This window comes from Aspergillus thermomutatus, assembly GCF_002237265.1.
Source record: "Aspergillus thermomutatus strain HMR AF 39 chromosome Unknown NODE_74, whole genome shotgun sequence".
Taxonomy (NCBI): Eukaryota; Fungi; Ascomycota; class Eurotiomycetes; order Eurotiales; family Aspergillaceae; genus Aspergillus; species Aspergillus thermomutatus.
The window spans coordinates 91,712-113,094 of record NW_020798123.1 but is presented as its reverse complement, the minus strand read 5'-3'; the positions used below and the strand labels follow the sequence as shown (position 1 = coordinate 113,094).

General features: G+C 49.8%; 4 protein-coding genes across 4 annotated transcripts; all 4 read right to left on the bottom strand.

Moving 5' to 3' along the window:
• Positions 1 to 1,992: 1,992 nt before the first annotated feature.
• sebA (putative C2H2 transcription factor (Seb1)) lies at positions 1,993 to 3,983 on the bottom strand (the record flags this gene model as incomplete). Its single annotated transcript, XM_026762040.1, has 2 exons — positions 1,993 to 3,263; positions 3,413 to 3,983. The coding sequence occupies 2 exons, from the start codon at positions 3,981 to 3,983 to the stop codon at positions 1,993 to 1,995; spliced, it is 1,842 nt and encodes a 613-aa protein (XP_026615159.1).
• An 11,756-nt stretch (positions 3,984 to 15,739) lies between these two features.
• CDV56_108062 (thioredoxin-like protein 1) lies at positions 15,740 to 16,944 on the bottom strand (the record flags this gene model as incomplete). Its single annotated transcript, XM_026761681.1, has 2 exons — positions 15,740 to 16,743; positions 16,866 to 16,944. The coding sequence occupies 2 exons, from the start codon at positions 16,942 to 16,944 to the stop codon at positions 15,740 to 15,742; spliced, it is 1,083 nt and encodes a 360-aa protein (XP_026615158.1).
• A 774-nt stretch (positions 16,945 to 17,718) lies between these two features.
• DPH4 (diphthamide biosynthesis protein 4) lies at positions 17,719 to 18,318 on the bottom strand (the record flags this gene model as incomplete). The annotated part of the gene is made up of 1 exon (XM_026761633.1): positions 17,719 to 18,318. One exon carries the CDS (start codon positions 18,316 to 18,318, stop codon positions 17,719 to 17,721), a length of 600 nt encoding a protein of 199 aa, XP_026615157.1.
• Positions 18,319 to 18,875: 557 nt separating this feature from the next.
• Positions 18,876 to 20,057, bottom strand: CCP1 (peroxidase; the record flags this gene model as incomplete). The annotated part of the gene is made up of 2 exons (XM_026761572.1): positions 18,876 to 19,619; positions 19,692 to 20,057. The coding sequence occupies 2 exons, from the start codon at positions 20,055 to 20,057 to the stop codon at positions 18,876 to 18,878; spliced, it is 1,110 nt and encodes a 369-aa protein (XP_026615156.1).
• Positions 20,058 to 21,383: the final 1,326 nt, after the last annotated feature.

Sequence of the window (21,383 nt, the reverse complement as noted above, 5' to 3'; positions counted from 1 at the left end):
GCACCGCCCCCCGCAGATCCTCCGGCGCAGCAAACCGCTTCATCCCATTCACAATTCGCCTACGCAACGCCCCATCAGCCGACGCCACATCCCCCCACAGAAACCCCTCATCCAACCCCCCAGAAGCAACCTTGATGACCCTCGCCTCACACCCGCAAGCCGCCATATCCTCCAGCAACCCCGCATCGCCCACCACAGACGACACCGCCGAGACCTCCCTCCGCTCCGCGGGGGCAGGCAGGACGGGATACTGCCACAGCCAAGCAAGCGGCACGAGCCCCAGCCGCGCAGCGACATTCTCAATCCTCGTCCGCTGGTACGTGGACAAGATGGCACCGGCCGAGACGGCATTCGCCTCGGGATGAGCCGCCTGTATCCGTCTCAGGAGGGGAACGAGCGACTCCGTCTCGTCTCGCAGCTGCTGCTTGCCTTCCTCGGCCGAAGGCTCGTCGGCCATTTGGTCTGCGGCGTTGTGCCGGTAGATACGGGAGGTGTCGACCGCGTCGCCGGTGATGCGGGCGCGGTAGAGCGGGATGCCCAGGGCGGCTTCGTAGAGCGGGATCACGCTGTGCCCGATGGTTTGGTACATGAAGCTGTCGATGTCTTCTTCTTCTTCTTCTTCTGCTTCGTCCTCTTCCTCCCTGGGAGGTTCATGATTGTCCTTTGCGGCGGGACTGGCCGCCTGTCTGGATGTAGATGGGTACAGATTCGCTAGAGCGACGACCTTGTGTCCGTTTATGATGCAGTGCAGGATGGAGTAGAGTGAGTCTTTCCCACCGGATATCAAGGCGATCACGTTTAGCCCTCGTGTTGCTGGGGGAGTCTGTGTTGGTGGCGACATTGTCGCTGGAGGTTGTCCCGCTTGGCTTTGTAGCGCAGTGAGGGGCGCCTCGAAAATTCACCCTGATTCTGTCTCTATGTCTTCTTGAGATGTGCCCCTCCTTTTGATTTGAAATGTAATGTTGAGTGGGAGGAGTATCAGGCGTTGATGAGAATCGTCGACCACTTACTCAAGTAAAGCGCTGGAAGGGAAGCGCCGCATTTTGCAGAAATTTTGAATACTGGATCTATACAATCGAGTTGCCCCATCTCAGATGTAGGTGAAGGCCATGCAGCAATTAGTACCTCTCTACGGAGTACCTTCACAAACAAGTAATAAATGTGAAACTTGGCGACATGCTCTCTAATTTCTTTTTGCTTGAGTAATGTTTCTTTTTTAGGTAGCAATTCTTTCACCAATTCTTCAGATTACCACTAGCACTAGCTATGCCACTACAGAGTACAGACGGTATACGCAACACATCATTTGACGGAAGGGGAATAATGCAAGGTATAAATAAATTCAGTCAAAGCGAGGGGTCTAATGCACCCAAGGGTATGAGTGAGATGGGTGAGAAAATGACTGCTAAAAGGCAGATTAGATGGTACATGTGGCCAGCACAGTAAGATGGGGGGAGGAGGAACGAAAGCAGGACGTGGGGGGAAACACATATTACATCAAATAAGTCACAAAGAATGCAAGATGAGAGAAAATTATATAAAAAGAAAAGGGTGGACAGGCGAACGTTGGAAAGGCTGTAGGCCCTCCAGTCCTTCGCAGGCAAGAATAAGGAAAAAAGACAGAGAAAGGAGAAGGGAAGAAAAACGAATAGTGCCCAAGTCAACCGTCCGCGCCAGAAAATGGTAGGTATCGTCATGCGCTCTATTGATTTTGGTCCAGTGCCATGGACCCCAAGTGCGCCCAAGTTCGATTGCTATCCAGGCAGCCGAATGCCTCCGTCCTTGTAAGAGCAAGGAGCTCGTATGCCTGGAACCTCCCCCTCCTATAACCCACCGATGCAAACAGTCCGGACGCCAACCCAAGGAAATGACCAAGCCAGATTCACCCAGCCCTGATGTGGAAGAACGATTAGGGAAGTATATTAAGTATTAGGAGAGCTCCTGGTCGCATCGCATCATTATAGAGCTTCTAGTAGTCTCGCGAATGGAAATTCAGGCGTGGTCCTCCCGTCGGCGCTTCTTGGCAGGCCGGCCACCGACGGACGATGTGTCTGAAATAGTTCCGTCAGATGACTCGCTCGTCGTTGACTTGTTCGCTGCGGCGTTGGCAGCTTCGTACAGGGCGACCCCCAGAGCCCTCGGCTCACGCTCATCGAAGGCGGGTTGGGTGTTCGAGCTGTTTGTATCGAGAACACCCATCACGATGGAACCACCGCCATGAGTCCTGGCATGCTGAGCAAGGTTGTCGCTGCGAGAGAACTTCTTGCCGCACTCGTGACACTCAAACGGCTTGTCCTGAGTGTGCAGTGAGCGGTAATGACGCTTCAGGTGCTCCTGGCGGCGGAAACGGCGAGAGCATAGCGAGCAGACAAAGGTCTTTGAGGGGTCGTCGGTCAAGGACTGTTTGCGACCGCGACGATTGACTGAAACAGGAGCAGCCGGGGAATCAGAAGAGCTGGATGCGTTGGCGGTCGAGTTTTGACGAGAAGAAGCGGTCGACTGCTGGGCTGACGAAGCCGTCTCAGAGTGACCAGATCGGCTGGCGGCCGAAGCCTGGGTCTTCTTGGCAAGACTATCCGAGCTGCTCTCCGACGCGCTCGCCCTCTTGAGCGACCTGCGCGAGGTGACTCTCTTCTTCGAGCTCATTTCCTCAGTGTTCTCTGTAGCATCAACCTCGGCTGCGATAAAATCGGAGGGCTCCACGGAAGGAAGACCGGATTGGGCAAAGGCCTCTTGGTCGTCCAAATCTTCCAAGCTGCGTTCACTCAGGAACTCGTCCTCATCAAGGAGGTATGTGCCCAGACGTTGCCGCTTATCCCCTAGGAAGTAGGTGCTTCCACTGGGGTGGAAGTCGACGAGGTTGTTGACAAACTCGTCCTCCGAATCAAGGTCGGAGAAACTGTCGAAAGTGGGCAATGAACCGAGGGGATCCTCGGAGGAGCTCGAGAATGAAGGCGACAAGCCCTCGTGAATCGGCAATGTCACAGTTGCGCTGCCCAAAACAACCTTAGGCTCCTCCTCATTGCAGGAAAGAGTAGGCAATGGTGGTAGCTCTGTAGCTGCTCCGACTGACGATTCGACAGTAAGCTGTCGAGGGTCGCAGAAGTCGGATCGAGAGGGCTCGACTGAGAGAATTGACTGGGGATGAGAGATGAAAGTTGACGAGACCGGAGAAGGCGATGGAGAAAGGGATGGGCAGGATCCATGAGCCGATAGGAGATCTGAGCTCTGGCTGGCGGTTAGGGATGGAGTATGGATAAACACTAGAACGGGTTCAGTTAGCCCCTGCTTAGCCCTAGATTCTCCCCAACACAATCCCCGGAACATGATCCTTCAAAAAATGCGATCAATGTACGAAGATTGAAAAAGGAATAAAACACTAAACCGAACAACAAAAAAATTTCTAACTCACCAGGTGTCAAAGGAGGCGAGTCAGACCGCGACCAGTCAGCGTTGGCCAGGAGCTCACTGTGAACATCGCTCTCACAACCTTCCTTCACCCCTTCCACCTTCTCAAATGAGAAGAAGCAATCGTTGATCGGGGTGTGAAGAGAGCCATTGCTGGACGGGGGGCTGCTGATTGTGCTTCCAGATGTGGACAGGGGTGGGGTCGAGGGGAACCCATAGAAGTCATTACTGATAAATCTTGTGTCCAGAGGCATGAGAACTGGAGAGTCCTGCTGCACGATGATGGTAGGCTTGAGATGTGTTGGCTGTGGGGAGGCAATGGGAGTCATGCTCAGGGCACCTCGGAAGGCATTGGTTGTGGCCATCTGATGCATGTTCAACACAGGTTGAGCAGCATAGATGGGCTGCTGTTCTGGCATGCAGTGCTGTTGCTGTGCTTGTTGCTGTGGGAAAGGCGGCACTTGTCCATAGTACTGCATCTCGGACGGGTGACTGGTGAAATGTTGCTGCCGCGATTGCGACTCAGTCGGGTAGTATGCAAATGATGGTTGTCCCTGCACTGGGGTCTGTGCCATTGTGTATGTTGCGTCCATTGCTGCGGGTTACTGTATCTGACTTTGAAAAGGTGTTAGTTAAGTATACCGCAGCCAGGTAACAGTGGTGAGTCAGGGAAGCCACGAACAGACGGTGAAGATGTCCAGGACTCAAGAGACGAACCTCTGATCCTTGTCTTGCTGTCTGCTGATTATGCTATATGTATAGTTGACCTGAATGGGTCCTCCTGTGCGTTTGTTGACGAGGTCGCAGCTCGACGAAGAGTGATGGATATTAGGCGACAATACTGGGGATGAATGAATGTATATAGAGGTGGTGTCTCTTCTCTGGAATGAAGGAATGACTTGAGAACCGCCAGTTGATCTTCCTTCCCAGCCTTGGATACTATGTTGTATCCAATATAGACGAGTGTCTGGAGTCTGTTAAAGGAAAGACAGGGACCTCTTCTCGACACGAGCCAAACCACAAGATCTATCTATCTATGATTCGGAACGCTCTCGATCAAGGCACCGGGAGACAGATAAATGACACGGGAACAGAAAGAGAGATATAGGAAAAGGAAAAAAGAAGGCAAAAGGTTAAGTAGTAGAAGAGAGATAAAAAGGAATGGCACGAAGGGAATTAAGACAGAATCTAGAAAGGGAAAAAAGTCAAAAACAGTTCAGAAATCCATAAGAAGAGGTAGATCAATGCAATGCAGACTAGAGTACAGTACAGAGAGGAAACTGAAAGTCGCGGGGAAATAGTGAGAGACAGGCCAGGCCGATAACTATGGGACGAGGAGCGACGGGGTGGGCAGCAGTGGGCACTGGGCAGTGGATAAAAAGAGCGACTGATCTGCCTGTGCTACAGCTTCGTAGCGCAATTGGTAGTGGCTTCTTAGTCGTACTTTTAGTTCTAGTATTAAAGTACTTAGTTCTCTCTTTGAGGTGCACATGTGGTAGTAGTGGCTTGTACTGAGGTGGTGCCAGAAAAATGATAATAATACTATGATAATAATTTATATTCCGTATGAGTAGGTACTACTACCAAAAAAAAAAAGAATAAATTATATTAAAACAAAATAAAAGCAATTTTAAAATATCATACCATTATTAGATATTATTATTAGTAGTAGTATTTTTATCCCACCCACCTACTCCCAAAGTTCGAACCACTACTAATAAAATACCCGGGAGATATGGTGTCATAATGGATCACGAACCAGACTCTTTGATGATTCTAAATTTTGTTCCTACCAGCAATGGGTAGATATGCAGTATGCGTGAACCATTAACAGATCCAGTATCAGGCAGGTAGGGTACCTCGCTGGTTTCCATACTTTCTCGCCTTGGATTGCAACTCTACAATCTGGGGCGGAAGATATGCGCATCTCAGCCTACAGAAAGTCAGAATGCAAAACTCACTTTTCCTTCAGATAAAAATGTCTATCAGCCAGTCGCAATTGAAATCTGGGAAGCGGAGACCCGCGGGAGGTGGGACTTGTTCCCATATAGGTAGATAGGTAGGTAGTCTGAGGGTTTTAAGAGTCTTTTCATTCTTCGCCATCACGGCAGGAGAAGACGATGATAGTCGCCATCTCCAACCGACCCAGATACCACTACCAAGAGTAAGTTGAAATAATGGAAATGTTGTGCTCTTCCTCAATCCGGTCACGGATGGGTAAGATCAACTACCCTAGACAGACTGGTCGGAGAGTCAGTGACGGATCCCGGTCTGTAGTCTTGTACTAAAAAGGATTCTGACCCACCACTTCGGCCGGGGAACCCAAAAGGGTCTTAGTGGGTGGCGCTCAAGAGCACGAGTAGGAAACATTAGTTGGATTTGGACCAGTCCCAGGCCCCGTTGCGAATGGAAAGTTGGCCTCAATATTAGTACGTAGTTAGATTGTTACAGGAGATACATAGTTGAAGAGGTGGAATTTGCCATACAGAGTGTATCCTACCGGTAAATGCGGAGATTTCTTACTTGCTATCATTCTACCAGTAGTACCTAGATATGGACGCCTTGTCTCACCGTATACACCTAACAACAGAAGGGGAGATAAGTACAGATAGTGGTCGGCAAATACCGCAGCGGCGCAGCACTGGCTGGAGGCAGTGGAGGTACCTAACCTATGGGACTTGAAATGTTGACGAACGCCGTTGTCACCTTGAGAGTCTTGTTTCATGTAGAAGTATCCGATGGAGATCAATGATTGGTGTGATCAGGAAAATTGGGCTATGAATTGCCACTTTCCCCCCGAGACCTCAGCTTCAATGGCAGTAGAGAAATACAGAGTACTACTGAAGGGATTGAAAATGCTCACATTGTCCCTCCCTCACCCCCCAAAATAGTGGCCTCCAGTAAAGAAGGATAATTCAGTTCTCTTTCAAGCCAGCTGACGCGCGCCTACCGATGGAACCGACCATCCACCGACGAGAACGAACCTCAGAGGAATAACCTTTTCAGCTTCATATCTTTTTCCTGCAGAGAACTGACTTTGAAGGTTACCATTTGCCAACCTTTGGCCTCGTTACCAATGGAGCACGCATCAACTTCAGCTTATCAGTGGACTATTTCCCATGGGTTTGGTGACTGGGAGCGCTTGGAATCCAGCCAGTCACAGAAAATCCTGGGAGAATGCGAAAGTGGGGGCCCTCTTCCTCATGCGCAACTTTGCAGCAACTGAGGAAAGGTGGTGTGGCAGACTGGCGGAGTGGCAGTAACTCTTTTTGATGCCGCGCTGATAGGAGTTAGCTAGAACGCTAGATAGATAGTGCATTGAAAGCCAATAGACTCTGCGCGTGATGGGAGGGATTGACTCGCCCGGCTAAGCTAGGCGGCCCCGCTGGGATATCCCGTCCGCCATTTGGGGAATTCCATCGTTCCAATCAAGGTGACAAGATAATCCACAACCAGATCAAAAGAATGAGAAATCATAACACGATGGCTTCGGTACTGGACTCAGAGTCAGTGAACAGTAGATCAGCATTGCAAAGTTCCAACGGGATCAGCAAGTGGGTAGTAGTTCGAAGCTGTTACATAAGGCAAGTAATCATTGAGCCAGTCACTAATCAGCATCAATTCCCCGTGCGACACAAGTCTGCCCATCTAAATTTCAGGACACTGCTGTGATTGGTTCAACCCACTGTTCATGGCCACGTCGCTCAGGACTTTCCTTGGGTTTCAGGAACCAACAATTGCGCATAGTCTGCTTCTCTAGAGTAGAGAACCTAGGGAACCTCGAGTGACATGAACCAATTTACGTGAGCAATAATAATATAAAATGTGGCAACCGAGTATTACTCTGAGAAGCATGATTGATCACTTAGAGCAGTGTTGAAACGGTTGCGAACAGGGTCCACTGTCGCGGAAGTGATAGCATGGTCCTCCAGACCGACATTCCTATCATCCTATTTGCTCTGGCTCTGAGAGAGGCGGAGGGCAAGTATGATTGTGTGGACGTGCATTCAATCTACATTAATATGCAGTCCATATTTCATATACTGCGGTCGGATACCGAAGTTGTTACAGAGAAATACTGCTGAGCTCATTCCGAAACATTCTGGTCAATAGTTTCTTCGATTTGATGGAGAACATGTAGATATTGGAGTGCATCTTACCATATGCTAGCCAGAAATAGTCCCCCAAAGTATTGAACCTAGGTAGTGTGCCACTGCTACTTTTTCTCCGTATGGTAAGAACTGCCGGTCGTCGACCACTACCGATCGAGATTGATTTTCTGGGGAAGAGAGCATCTACAACGATTGCAAGCAGATGATAGGCCGGACGGGAACTTGCTTTTGGGGTCTGAAATTTGAGAGGTGTTGATAGGCAGTTAGACTTGACAGTTGTACTGTTGTCCATCATGTGAACAAAGAGCTGCCTCGGAAGTGCAGTGCTTGGGCCTCAGGCACTCTTAGCCTAAGTTTGAGATTCGACCTGTTCAACGGTAGATAGGATCAATTTTGGTCGGGCTACTGCAGGAACAAATGCGGAGAGGCATTGGAAAGAAAAACATACATATGCCGACCCTTGCTTGATCAGACGCAACCTCTTGCTTTGTTCTGTGATATCCATACATGGTGACTACCTTACCTTACGTACAGTAAGTACTTATCCACCCAGACTCTTTTGTCTGTATGTAGATGTAGACCAAAATGTGACTGTCGAATCAATGATCTTTCCTTGGCTGCCTCATTATTCCAAATCCCACCTCGTGATTGAACCGCCTATCTATGGGAACGGTCTCGAAACTCGAAAATTTGCTTGCTTATCAATTCGCCCACTAGCCACCACCGGTGTTGACTGTTTAGTCTGACAGTTGATACATAAGAAGATCCGCATACACCGCCTTCACCTTAGAGGGCTGACATGATCAACACAACATGAAACATGATGGGCGTATGCTTTACTGTCAAGGGCTCCGATGATGAAATGATTTGCAGCGCATAGCAAAGTGACAGGACAGAATTGCAAGCAAGGGACTCCAGAAGAGCTGTCATATCTTTATGCCAAAATTGACTTATATCTTGGGTCCAGCGAGGAATTGAGTCCAACGAATCGCAATTTGGGTGCAATCAACCCACTATTTGCCACTTAGGACTGTACAGACTACAGTACCCCGTAGGGTAGGTAGACATGCATGTCTCTTCTCCCAGGGTACCTGACAGACCTATGTAACACAAAGCAAATTGATGGGCCGAGTTGCCGGTTAATTTCCCAAGATCATGATTTCCCACGTAGAGACAAGTCACCGCGCAGTCAGGTACCTCACTGACTGACTTGGGAAATGAGACGCCCAGACTCCGAGTACCTAAATGCTGGACATCCGTGAACCTCCATTGGACAGTCTCAAGATAGAATCTGACTTTATTGGCCGACCCCTGACCTTTAATGACGGGTCACGGGAGGAAAGCTTCCGGGGGGCCGGAACGGTCCCTGGGTGTGCACCCAAATTTCAGTGATAACACATTCAAGTAAGGGCCAACATCTACGGATTACAGAAAAGGTGTCTGAAAGATGATTCAAATCACTACCAAATTGATAAATTTCAGTGCTATCTCACATTGATGCAAACGATGCCAATCAGAGCTCCATATTAAACCCCCACTGCAATTTGGTTAGGGTCGGTTGTCAGCACTATAGGATCAAATAGATTGACAGTTTACCCACCAAGGCCTCCTCCTCTATGCATGGAAGCTGTACCAATTCCTTCGAGAAGAGATCGAAGGCTTCGGAGCAGTACTAGATTGCTACTATGCTTCCAGAATCCACACTCAAGTTCGAAAATATATTGCTCTATATGGACTATGGAGACCTACTTTCAGCGTCGTCTAGGATGTCGACCGTCGCGTACATCATCCGATATCCGTCGAGTACCGACTGCCGTCAGCTACTAGTACTACTGTATTATTCCGTCCTAAACCTGATGTCGTTTGCCTATTAGTCTCCAGGGCTTGCAGCTGCAGCCTGCAGCAAGGGTTATCGCCACAGCCGGAGTGCCACACAAAGAAAACAAAAAGCCGTTGTCGCACAGACGAAAAATGAGATCGAGGGATCACATCTGTCATTGCCTGCTGCCTGTTGATGAACGCAGAAAGACAAACCCAACTTACCCAAGGTAGGATCTAAATTTGAGAATCTCGTCAATGGATTCTCAATTCTGATGGATCACAAACGTTGAGCCCATGGCAATCGAGATTGTCAATCGGTGGTCCCTTCCGGAGCACTGTAATTCGCCCGTCCGATGCGTGATTGACATCTTCCGAAAGCACCTTACTTTACGGACTGTTTACTCGGGCTGTACGTAGTAGATAGTCCGTACCTAGTAGTACTATGACAGATAACTCGTTAGTCGTTACTTACGGCAGACACCCCACAGTCCGAGCACCGCATGGCTGGAGGACTAACGTAGCCTAGAACAAATGGTCGCAACCGTTGTCTTGCATGGTTGGAAATTTCGGTCTGTGACCGAGTTTGTGGAGTTGCAGAGCACGGATTATGGAGCTGGTACGGGATTTGCACGGAAGAAAGGTAAACATGTCGTAGACGTCAAACAGCGCAATTTGACGAGACAGCCAGGCCCTTTTTTCTTGAAGATAGTTACCTGGAAAGGATGGAATAGGGAAATGTGGGTTTCGATGGCGCATCCGCGGACGGCGGATGGGCGGTAGTCCGAGCAAGCTGCTGGACAGGCGACCGTGCGAGTAGGAAATGGGCCTCAATTGAGCGGTTTTCTCCGGGCGAATCAGCTATTGACAAGCAGAACATGTTATTTTTTTGTTTTGATGTTGATGTTGATGTTGATGTTGATGTTGATGTTGATGTTGATGTTGATGTTGATGTTGATGTTGATGTTGATGTTGATGTTGATGTTGATGTTGATGTTGATGTTGATGTTGATGTTGATGTTGTTCTGGTTGCTATGAGCGCGATGGCAGCTTTGCCACTTAGCTTTTAAGGTTATTAGCTTCGTGGTATGCTACCGAATTTGAATTCGCAAGAAAGTATCTATCTCTGTATCATACTTGGATCCAAGAGATTGCTCAAGATAGCAAACATTCAAACCTAGAAGCTCGGTGTCTGTAAAGAGAAAGCATAGAAGAATCATATCACTATCTCAGACAGTCATAATGTCAAGGACTCAAGGCCATACGCAAGTAGCCACTCGGGTTCTAGACTTCCACTCATTACGGAGTCCTACTGTACAAACTACAGAGGTACATCGAAGACATCAGACACTTCAGATAACCTGATACTCTCGCCATCATGCAATATTCTGCAAGCGCCAACAGTGCCGAGCCGGTTTCCACTGTCATTCCACACCTTAAAGTGGAATGGAGAAGAGATTTCAGCATAGTACAACGTCCTCAGACTACGGATACTTTCTGTAACACTTTTCCAAACTGTCATACCATGCATGTCAACTCAAAATGGAGGATTTCGGGGACGAGACTCGTTATGCCCTAAGTTACGCTCTTTGACCCTGTCCAGTCTTCAGGAAACTTCACGTTCCCGTCAACCATGTATAAAGCTTATTATCAACGGACCAGAGTATAGGATCCTGGAATACGAGCATTCGGTTATTTGCCCCCACAACCCGAGACGCTGCAGAACTTCAGGACAGACTGCGCTGTTCAAACTGCTGATTCAATGCTGGCTTATCGATAGTCATTTGCACAATCATAAGGTACAGTACGACTCCGAATCTGTATTTTCTAACACCACCCTGTCACCGCCAAGCGACGTATTGCGAAAAGCGAACATCAGCAGATCCCCCACTAAGCCGAGAAGAGCAAGTGGAGGCACGACCGTACCCGACCCGGACAGACTAGTCTTGCTGGACTGTGGAGGTTTTCAAGGACCTTGCTGGGATGGGCTAGAGTGCGAGACTAGGACGGAATTACCCAGTCTTTTGGTCAAGCTCCATGTCGAAGGCCAGTAAGCTCGAAATCTGAAACAGACTACGCGTACCTCATCCCTCCAATTACACGAATGGCCTGACTCGGGAAAAAGTGGCGACGGTGTCTGGGTGTCCAGGTATGGTATGTCGTGATCCGTAGTGCCTGTCTTGGTACGGAGTACTGAGAGTGGTAGATATGCAACGCTTGCAACTTTCTGGTACTTATTTCCGTGCTTGGATGCAGATCCTCATTGATGGAATCTATTATGGGCAATTCTTGGGGGAAATTAAAAGAGAATTTGATGTTCATACGCTCATGGAGCATCCGCAGAGCTACGTACCTACTTTAGAAATAGAATACATACTGTGAGTTCAGAGTTTCCCTGTTGACCTCTCCCTAACAGTCCTTCAAAACTTAAGCTTAGCCTCATTTCATAGACTTTCAACTAGAGCTCCCCAAACTCAACTGACAGTAGAAGACACCTCGAACATTCGACCGGCCCGGCTTCAGTACCAGCTTTAGAGGTCAGAGGACAGAATCCAAACTAAGTTTCAGGGCGGCGAGCACGTGCCTCGAGCGTCGATAGTAATGGTAACATCTCCGTCCTCCGCCGACGCCATAATCAATGATCTGGCCACCTTCAGTCCAGGCCTTAGGCTTTAGGAGGTCCCGTGTGCGCTATGACATTGCCTGTCACTGTGCTTGAAATGAAGCTGTGGTTATTGGAGAACAGATTCAAGGCACGACAGTTTTGCTCAGAGCCATCAATGCCAAGCAGCTATATGTCCTCTTAGGAGTTAGGATATTCATAAAGAACAGGCGGTTATTCATTACAGTAGGTTTGAGATGGCACCAAGCTTGTCAGGCTAGCTATTCCCTCTATCGCAATCTGCGGGGCCTGTTTATATTATGATACAGGACAACCTGGCCGCTTAATTCACTGGGGGTTTCTGTTATCGTCTCACGCATCATCAAATAAATTGCTACTGTCGAGTATTGACAGGGCTAAATAAGCCATAACGATAATAGCCAGTAATGTCCCTGTGTGGACGAGAATGGTCAAGTGGACTCTCTCTCTCTCTCGCCAGGTGGCCAAGTTGCTGCTGTGGCTGGTCTAAAGCCACCCCAACTATGCCGGATGCATCCGACACTTGCGCTAGCCGAGATGCACAACGGGGCCAAGAGAGCAAGGATTAAGGAATCAGTGTGTGCGAAAGAAGCTCCTGGTGAAAATCGCCATCTGTCAGTCTGGTAGAGCGCCCCATTGCTTTTTCCCAGAGAATAAAATAGCATGTCTTCAGTGGGAGGACTATTGTGGTTGATCCGCATCAGAGAGGATCCTAGGTTGATAGCTCAAACACGTGCACCGATGGCAACCGCTCAGCGCTCAAATCCTGATTGCGTCCACTGGGTGAGGCTACCGCATGCTAAGTCTCTATGGAGTCCACGGGATGCAGATTGCATTCGATTTGTGGAGGTGGACGTACTAAACCATGCGCTACTGTACCATACCGTAGAGGGTTATTCTTATGGAGTGGGAGTTCTTGCGTTGATGTTATCTGTTCCTGGTTCCTGCGTCTGAGAGTGCATTGGTTTGCAGCTGGTATTGGTCGACGAGGCCGAGTCTAAACCATCTATGGTATGTTGTTGATTTGCTGACTTTCATAGATAGTGTGGACGGTGGACGGCGAAAAACGTGGGATCAGACTTCCCAAGGTCCCCGAGTCCTCCATAAGGTAGTCCATACTGCCAGAGAAAGTTTCAGAACTCGTGTCTCTCTCAAGTATGGAGAACACAATCAAACTTTCCTCAGGTGGCTCTGCTCTTCAAGTTCAGAATGGACTGGAATAATCGAGGTTAAGCCCCTTGATTCTGGAGACGAAAAACAGAGTTTCTGCGTTGCCGCTCGCCGTTGACTTGACAATGCCATACTTCTGGTAACTCTCGTGACGAAACTCTAACCTGGAGGTTACTGAGCGCTGGGAAGCTTGGGATGAACTCTGCAGCTGTGATGGGTTATGTTTGCCGAGGACAGACATTTTCAGCATATTATCGAGGCCAAGCGGGGTTAGGCTCTGTTATCCAGAAATCGGGGCGTTATCACCTGGCATGACTCGAGCTGCTACCTAGCCTGTGAGATGCTCTATCTCTGAGATCGTCTACTGAGCCTATCGCGTTGATGGGCTTATATTGTCTCATACCTAGTCCCGCGGGGATCCATAACACCCAAATATCCATGAAGGGCAGGGAGTTATGGAGTAGCGGTTACCCGAGTTCCAACTTGCTACTTGCTACTACAACTGCAAGCCGAATATTGCCAAGGTGTGTGGAGAGGTGTCTCTAAGCCCTCTCACATAGACATTAGACCCAACTTTGAGAGAAATAGTCACTATTTGCTGATACGGAGACGTGCAGATATCGAATCGAATCTCGGCGTACGAAGCTAGAGCATGCCCATCTCAGATAGTGCGGTCCCAATAAATTCAGGCGTGAACTCTATCTGGAAGGATTTACTCCAATACTCCACATTCCAAGATACCTCTTTGAGTAGTTGGCTGAGAAGCTCTGAGGCTAACAGCTGCGGTGTTCTCATCAAACCGTGATACTTCAATCGAGTCTTGAAGGCGTGCATAGCCAATGGGACCATGCATGAGGCACCTGGAATAGTTATCGGTCTGGAGCGGGAGAGAGATACGATGATATGATGTGCTTCCACTGCTTCTGACTTGATTTAGGCCGTCTTCAAACCCTTGTTCATGATCGACGTCCCAATGCCCCGGAGGTCCTCCCAACCAATGACTCTGGACTCTGGAGACTACCATTCCGCCATCCCGCGAGGAAGATACCATTTGATTATCTCACGTAATGCCGAACAGCACAACAGATGGTTGATCGAGGAGCGATCAGGGAGAGAAGCAGATAAGCGGATGAGGTATTTCCTGTGGCAGATCTCTCGACACGAAACAATGGTGGCTGTTTGGTTCCTTGGGTTGAAGTGGAAATCATTGCGGCATGGGCCATGGGCCATGGCACAGAACACGAGGACATTCCAAATGGTGCGCTGTGCGTGTTGCGCAATGATCACGGTGCAAGGATCAAGGCGCGTCCTTGACTCCTCGCCCGTGCTTGATAGTCTGCTTGAGACTTTGGCTGCTGCGGGGAAGAGTTATCTTGAGAATTGAGCTCGTGAGCCGCGGCAGCATCAACTATGAAGGTGTCTACGGGTGACACTGGGCCTTGCTGAGGTGAGTAAGACTGCACCTCAACGCAAGAGACTGCATGAGAACCATGGACCTTATCCTTGCACAATACAAGCAGTCTTATAAAGAAGTCATACGAAGCCCAAGATGGCAACACAGCACGAGACCATCCGGATCTTGGAAATGCTACCGCTAAGCTAAAAAGGATTCAACACCAAGCAGCAGCCGAGCCCTGTCGACCGTGCTGAAGATGGCTGCATCATGCAAGGCACTCGAGAAAGCAATAACAAGCCACACGGACAGAAGCAGAGCATTAATCCTCGTCCTCTTTACAACCCAGTTCTCATCTCTAGACATGAAAAAGCAAAAAAAAAGAGCAAAAAAACAAGAGCGTTGTTCCCTTCTTTAGGAGGGTACACGTAGCGCAACCAACCGCGTAAACACTAAACAAACAATCCTCGAACCACCAATACAATCACCAGAAGTAAATCAGGTCAGGAGCGACAGCCTCAGTGGATGTAGAATGTTGAGATCATGCTCCCAGAGGGAGACTCAGTCTCTTCCTATCATATAATCATCCATTTGTCTCATCACAGGCTTACACCCTGTTACGATTCATGGTGTTGTCTTGAAGAGAAGGAAGGAAGAAGAGAAGAGCGAGAGAAATTCTATCTGTATCTGTACTCGCTTGGCATTTCGCATCCCACAAAGGAAAAATTGATTATGTAATACTCACCAGCCTCATATGGAAAAACAGTATCCCCATCCTCCGAATCTCCCACAAGGATAAATTTCGTCGCAGCCAGCCAACATTCTTACTTTTTTTCTTTTTTCTTTTCTTTCTTCGTGCGGCGACGCAACTACTATTTCACCCGTGTTGCCTGGACATCGATTCTCGTGATGTTATACCAGGTGTCAGTTGTGTCACAGAGCAACGGAATTGCACCCCGGTTCTACTTTATTGGTCTTTCTGAATTCTATCAAGGATGAGACCATTTGGTTTGGGATCGGACAAACTTCATTTTTTCTTTTATGTGGGTTTGAGATAGAATCGTAGACAGTAGCTGCGGATATCTGAATGAAATTGTCTTTGGAATTGGAGTTCACTGAAGTCATCGTAGTCGTTAATCTAGTCGTATGCTATGTCCGACACTGTATGGAATACTGGTATGCAATTCAGGGAAGAGCTTATTCGCCCGGCTCATCACCAATCTTCTCCAGTTTGCCCATCTCTCTCTTCTCGCCCGCCTCGCCAAAGATCCTGATCCTATCCACGCGCAGCTTCTCGCTGTCCCCATCCCCATCCACGAAGAAGATGACCAACGACGTGACGTTCTGGAACTTGACAAACCGCAAATCGATCTTCGCCGTGCCCGTCTTGGAATCCCAATCCTCAGGCTGAATCGTCACGGTCTGCGCCGGCGTGGTGTCATCCGCCTCGTCGAACCCAAGGACATGCGCGCGGTTGGTGTACAGCTGAATTGTCTTCGGACGCATAGGCGCCTCGTCGTCCTCGTCCGATCCGGACGCAGACGCAAGAGAGGTAACCTGCAGCGAATGGACCTTGAGCGTCGACTTGAACGGAACAAAGAGCATCAGCTGTTCGTCCGTATCGCTCTCCACCCAGTCCGCCGGGGCGCCTTCCTTCCTCTTCCCGTTGTCGCTCAGCGCGGACGGCTTCGACGGCTCGAAAAGCGTCTTCGCGGTGCCGAAGTCGCTATCCCGGTTCAGCAGCTCCAGGCCCTTGGGTTCGTACTGGTCTGTGATATCGCTGTATCCCTTGGGCACGGCGGCGCCGATCCAGCCGTTCCCGCCGCTGAGATCACCCGAAGCCTCGCCGGAGTCGGAGTCGTCGTTCTTGCTTGCTTCCGAGGCGAGTTTGCGGACGGCGTCGGAGAGGGCTTTGGGGTCTGCGCCGCGGACGGTGGAGATGGGGCGGGCCTGCTGGAAAACGATGAAGGTGGGCATTCTGGCGAGACTGTTAGTATCTGTGCATTTCTTGGGATCTGCGCCAGGTGTGACTGGTGCAATGTGTTTGACGTACGCTGTAACTCCATATGCACGGGCAATGTCCTGCTGCTCGTCAACGTTGACCTTGGTGAAGGTAATCCGGTTCGGGCGCGAAAGCTGTTTGGCCAGCTGATCGTATGCGGGGGCAATAGCTTTGCATGGTCCGCACCAGTCTGCGTAAACTTTTGGGGAAAAAAATAGTCAGTAGCTGTCAGTGACACGGGGATGAGTAGGCATAAGAGCTCGCGGCTGTGGGCAGCCAGGAGAGCAGCGGGGGCGGGGAATCAGCAAACTGGGAGCTTACAGTCTGCCACGACGAATCTGGAAGTCGATAGAAGCATGGTAAATTGCTCCTTCGAGGAGATGTGAATAGGTGCGGACATTATGGCGACGGATTCTGACCAGCTGAGCAGATGATTGGAAGAAGGATGAAGTTGACAGTGGGAAAGAGAGACATGGTGGTTTTCTGTTTCGGGCAAAATATGTCATCAGCTGAGCCCCTCCACAACATCGCCAACAGCACCAGCAATGCTTGCAGTCCAGAATGCTTAGCATTAGAGCTTGTCTTCTTGTGCTTCCCTGTAGCGATCTGTGCCTGATCAATCGATAATCACTGATTGAATCTGTTATCTTTCCGACGACTGCTCATAGTCATTGCCATGCTAATTTATATATACACATCATTCCCTCGAATTCACACCCGATGGTATCAAAACATAGGCTCGTAAAACTCATGGAGCAACTTGAGATACTCCATCCCATCGTGAACGTCGCATAGACGCGTACAGATCTATAGAGAGTCCTACACGTATCAGCCATTCGTGAACACACCGACCAACGCTGTGTCAGAAGCCAACTGTTCCACTCCCGGCACAGACTGCTCTATCGAGAGGCTGCAAGGACTCCATACCCAGCAAGCTCTCTAACCAAGGTCCCGCCTAGAGTGATGCGTGGACGGCTGCTCCTGACATGCCTGGTTCGAGTCGACGACTCTGAACGAGACACCACCGATCGTGCCTCTCAATCCTCTGCAGCAAGACTTTCGCAATCCTATCCAGCAGGGACAGCCAGCGAGTATCTAGCCTCGATCTCCAACCACTAGGGCGAAGACAAGCCATATAGCCAATTGCAATTCCAACCTCCGAGACATCCAAAGCTCAACCATCGCCCTCCTCCATCGCAAACAAGATCTTCATCCAGAGACTACACCCCCGGCACCCGATAACAACCTCCCCATGCTCAGCCTCCTTCTCCAAGTCCAGCTCGGTAACCATGAACCCCCTCTCATCTCCACACCGACAGCCACGATACCAGCACAGTAACCCCTCCCCATCGCCCGTCTCCTCACAGACCAGATCCTCCAAATCAACCACCTCAAGCCCCGTATGAAACGCCGTCACCGCGCTCTTCTCCCCCTTCGCCGTCGTCGCCCGCTCAAGTCGGAGCACACGGTCATATTCCGCGCGCAGGGCAGGGTCAGAGAGTGTCCTGTAAGCCGCTGTTATTTCGTCGATAGTGAACGTCGGAGAGGCATCAGCGTTGCGGTCGGGACTCGGGCGCTGGGGGATTTTCGTATCGTGTGTGGATGCGGGCGCGGGCGCCGCCGCGATCGAAGTCGCCTTATCGGGGTGGTGTTTCAGGAGAGCCTTGTGGTATGCGACCTTGAGTTGTTGTTTGGATAAGGCTGTCGGGGTGCTTGTGAGTGGGAGGTTGAGGATTTCGTAGTAATCGTGTCGTGGTGTTTGGGATCTGGTCATGCTTGCGGGCGGCTTTCTGGGAGTTGCTGGTAGTGTTTGAGCTTATTCGAGGAGTCTCGGTATTTCAGGCATGAGTGTTGCTTGATCGTAGGATGTAGTGAAAAAGGCGACTGGGATGAAGCCCGCAGGTATTGAATCGGACAAAAAAAATGCAATGTCGGTCCGCCGCCGCCTTCAACTTGAAGCGGTTCCGCCGTATTAATATTTGACTAAATCAAGTCATGGTTCTTGCCAGCTGCGACATGAACCTTTTACATTAATGCAGACTAAGCGCTACGCCCCTCAGGCAGAATTCAGAGGATGCAACCAGAACTCTACTCTAGTCGGCACGGTTAATGCTCGGAATATGTCTATTGGCACCAAGTACAGTTATAACCCAAATTTATGACATACTCCAACTCATCTGCCCAAGTTTCTCAGAGTAAATCAAACGTCACACAATGACATGGTTATCAGAAAACGGCAAATCACATGTCGGATATCAAGATACGAACAAACCAGAAATGCAATGCTATCCAGACAAAGAAAAGAGACCGAAGTAACCACAGTGGAACCCCCTACTCAGAGGTCTTGAAGACGTAGCGGTCCTCAGCCTTGCTGTTAAAGGGAACACCAAGCTCGAGGAGCTTGACGAAAACGTCAGAGAAATCCTTGAAGAAGGCATCGCTGTCCCTAGCATAGCGCTCGACGTGCTTCTTGAACTCCTTGTCCTTGACCAGGGCAAGATCGGTGGGAAGCATCATCAGCGTCTTGGTGGTCTTGTCAGTGAACTGGGCGGGGCCGTTCCACTTCCGGCTCTGCCACTTCTCATCAATAAGCAGACGGAAGAACTCGTTGGTGAAAACAGTGGGGCTGAAGTCCCAGGGGCCGTCGAAGCCAGAGCGGTCGGTGTGAGCCCGGCCCAGGGCGTGGGCACCGGACAGAGCAACGATCTCCTGGTCGTTGAATCCCATGCGGTAGAAGATGTCACGGATGTGCTTCTGGTCCTTGGAAGCATCGGGGAGACGTCCGTCAGGCGTGCAGGCAGCTACGTCCCTGTCCTGACGGCCAGGGCGCCAGGGGATGGTGGGACCACCCAGTTCCTGGATGGCGCAGGCGCCGGCCAGAGTCCAGAGATCGGAGTAGGTAATCCAAGGGAACTGGGCCTTGATGGGCTCGAGGAAGTCCCGAGCAATCTTGAGACCAGCGTTGGCGCCGTGATCGGACTCGGGGGCGAATCTCATGGTAGCGCCGTTGCTTCCTCCAGTGCCGGTCTCCTTGTCATAGGTACCACTTGCGTGCCATGCCAGGCGGACGAGGACCTATCAAATCACCAGAGGTCAGCACTCTGTTCATTGTCCGTGTATTTTCTTGACAAGCGGAGGAGGACTTACTGGTCCATAGCTGCCATCGTCATAGTCGGTCTCATCGGCAAGACGGCGAGCAATGGCATCGTACACCTTCTGGTAGTCCTCCTTGCTAGGAACAAAGGTCTTGGAGCTGACGGAGTCGCTGCCGTTCAGGTAGAAGTATGCACCGGCACCACCAGCAACGGCGAGACCAGCCCACAGGAAAACGTTAGAAGAGGACTTGCCCGAGTCGGCTTCGGAGGCATAGCCACGACGAGCAGCGACACGGAAGCCTTGAGATGGGAGAGCAAAGCGAGCAAAGCGAGCAGTGCGGACAGCAGGACGGAAGGAGGAGGTAGCAGGAGTGGAGCGCAAGAAGGCGCGCGAAGCAGATCTAGCAGCCGAAGCCATTGTGCAGGAGAGGAAGCGAAGGAAGGACTGTGTAGAGATAGTCGTCGAAGCTCTCGATTGATGGGGGAGGGGGAGAGGAAGAGGGATAGATATTATATAATATACAAGGTCAATTTCAATTTAAGAAGAACAGACTGAACCTGACAGAGGGAGAGGGAAGGAATAAGAATGATAAAGGAGGAGGACAGGGATATCTGCTCCTAATAAAGTGCAGCTGTTCCCGTTCCATAAGAAATCGATAATCCCCTCCTCCTCCTCCTGCTGCTCCTAGACTACAAAACGCCGAAGCCCATCGAAGCCCAGGAGGAGCCGTAAGCACCAACCACAATGCCCAGATTTGTGAGCTCTGGACCCGATTCTTTTGACTCAGCAGACATTCTCTCCGCATTTTCCCAGAGGTTCTTCTTTTCTTTGGCAAGGAGGGGATATCGGACACGAATGGCCGTGGCAATAGGCCGATCCATGGCTCCCAATGCTCGTTTGCCTCCTGCACCTCAGATATACTGATCATTCATTCTCGAGAGATCTATCTACAGTTGCTTGCGTTGATACCATTATCTTTCTGTCAAAACAAAGATTGACGGAGTACTAGCAACGATGATAACCGAAGATGGCTCGTCGGGCGGATCCCCGGCACCCCGTCGTCCATCACAACATTATTAACAGGAACACGCTCTTTGGCAGAGTCTCAAGACTCAAGAGTCAAGCGTCTCAATAACCGCGGCAGATTCCGATCTCCACTCCTCACTCTCACGCTCATTCTTCATTGGTGTTCCTGTTCTGCTTCCTGGAGGATTGGTTACTGTTTACTCATCTCACTCATCTTGAGTTCGAGACTTGCTGCGATTTATCATCAAGTCCAGCTGAGATTGAAGAGTTTGCTTGTTTATTATATCAGGTTCTGAAGGCTAAAATCTTCACCACGTCGACTTGGGTGCGCTGATTATCAATAACTTTAGACGGAACTCCCTCACAATAGACCTGGATAATACTCGAGACCAGTTGATGAAAGCAACGGACTGATGGTTTCGACATCATTCAGCCCTTGATTGCGCTATCTAGACATCTTACGTCGCCAACCCGGCTATGGAATAATGCTACCGGATGTAGAGAAGGTGTTATGTTGTATTGCTCTCTTCATGACCAGAAAGCCTAGAGTTCTTGCTTTAAATTCAAGTACAAAGAAGTATGGTTCCACGTACAGGATATTCATGTATAGAACAACAGGGTTTGCATTGATATACTCTCATCATGATATGATAAAGGTAAGATGTCCGTCGTAAAAATAGTCCTGCCGTTCGAAAGAGACGAACACCAGGGTGGAGT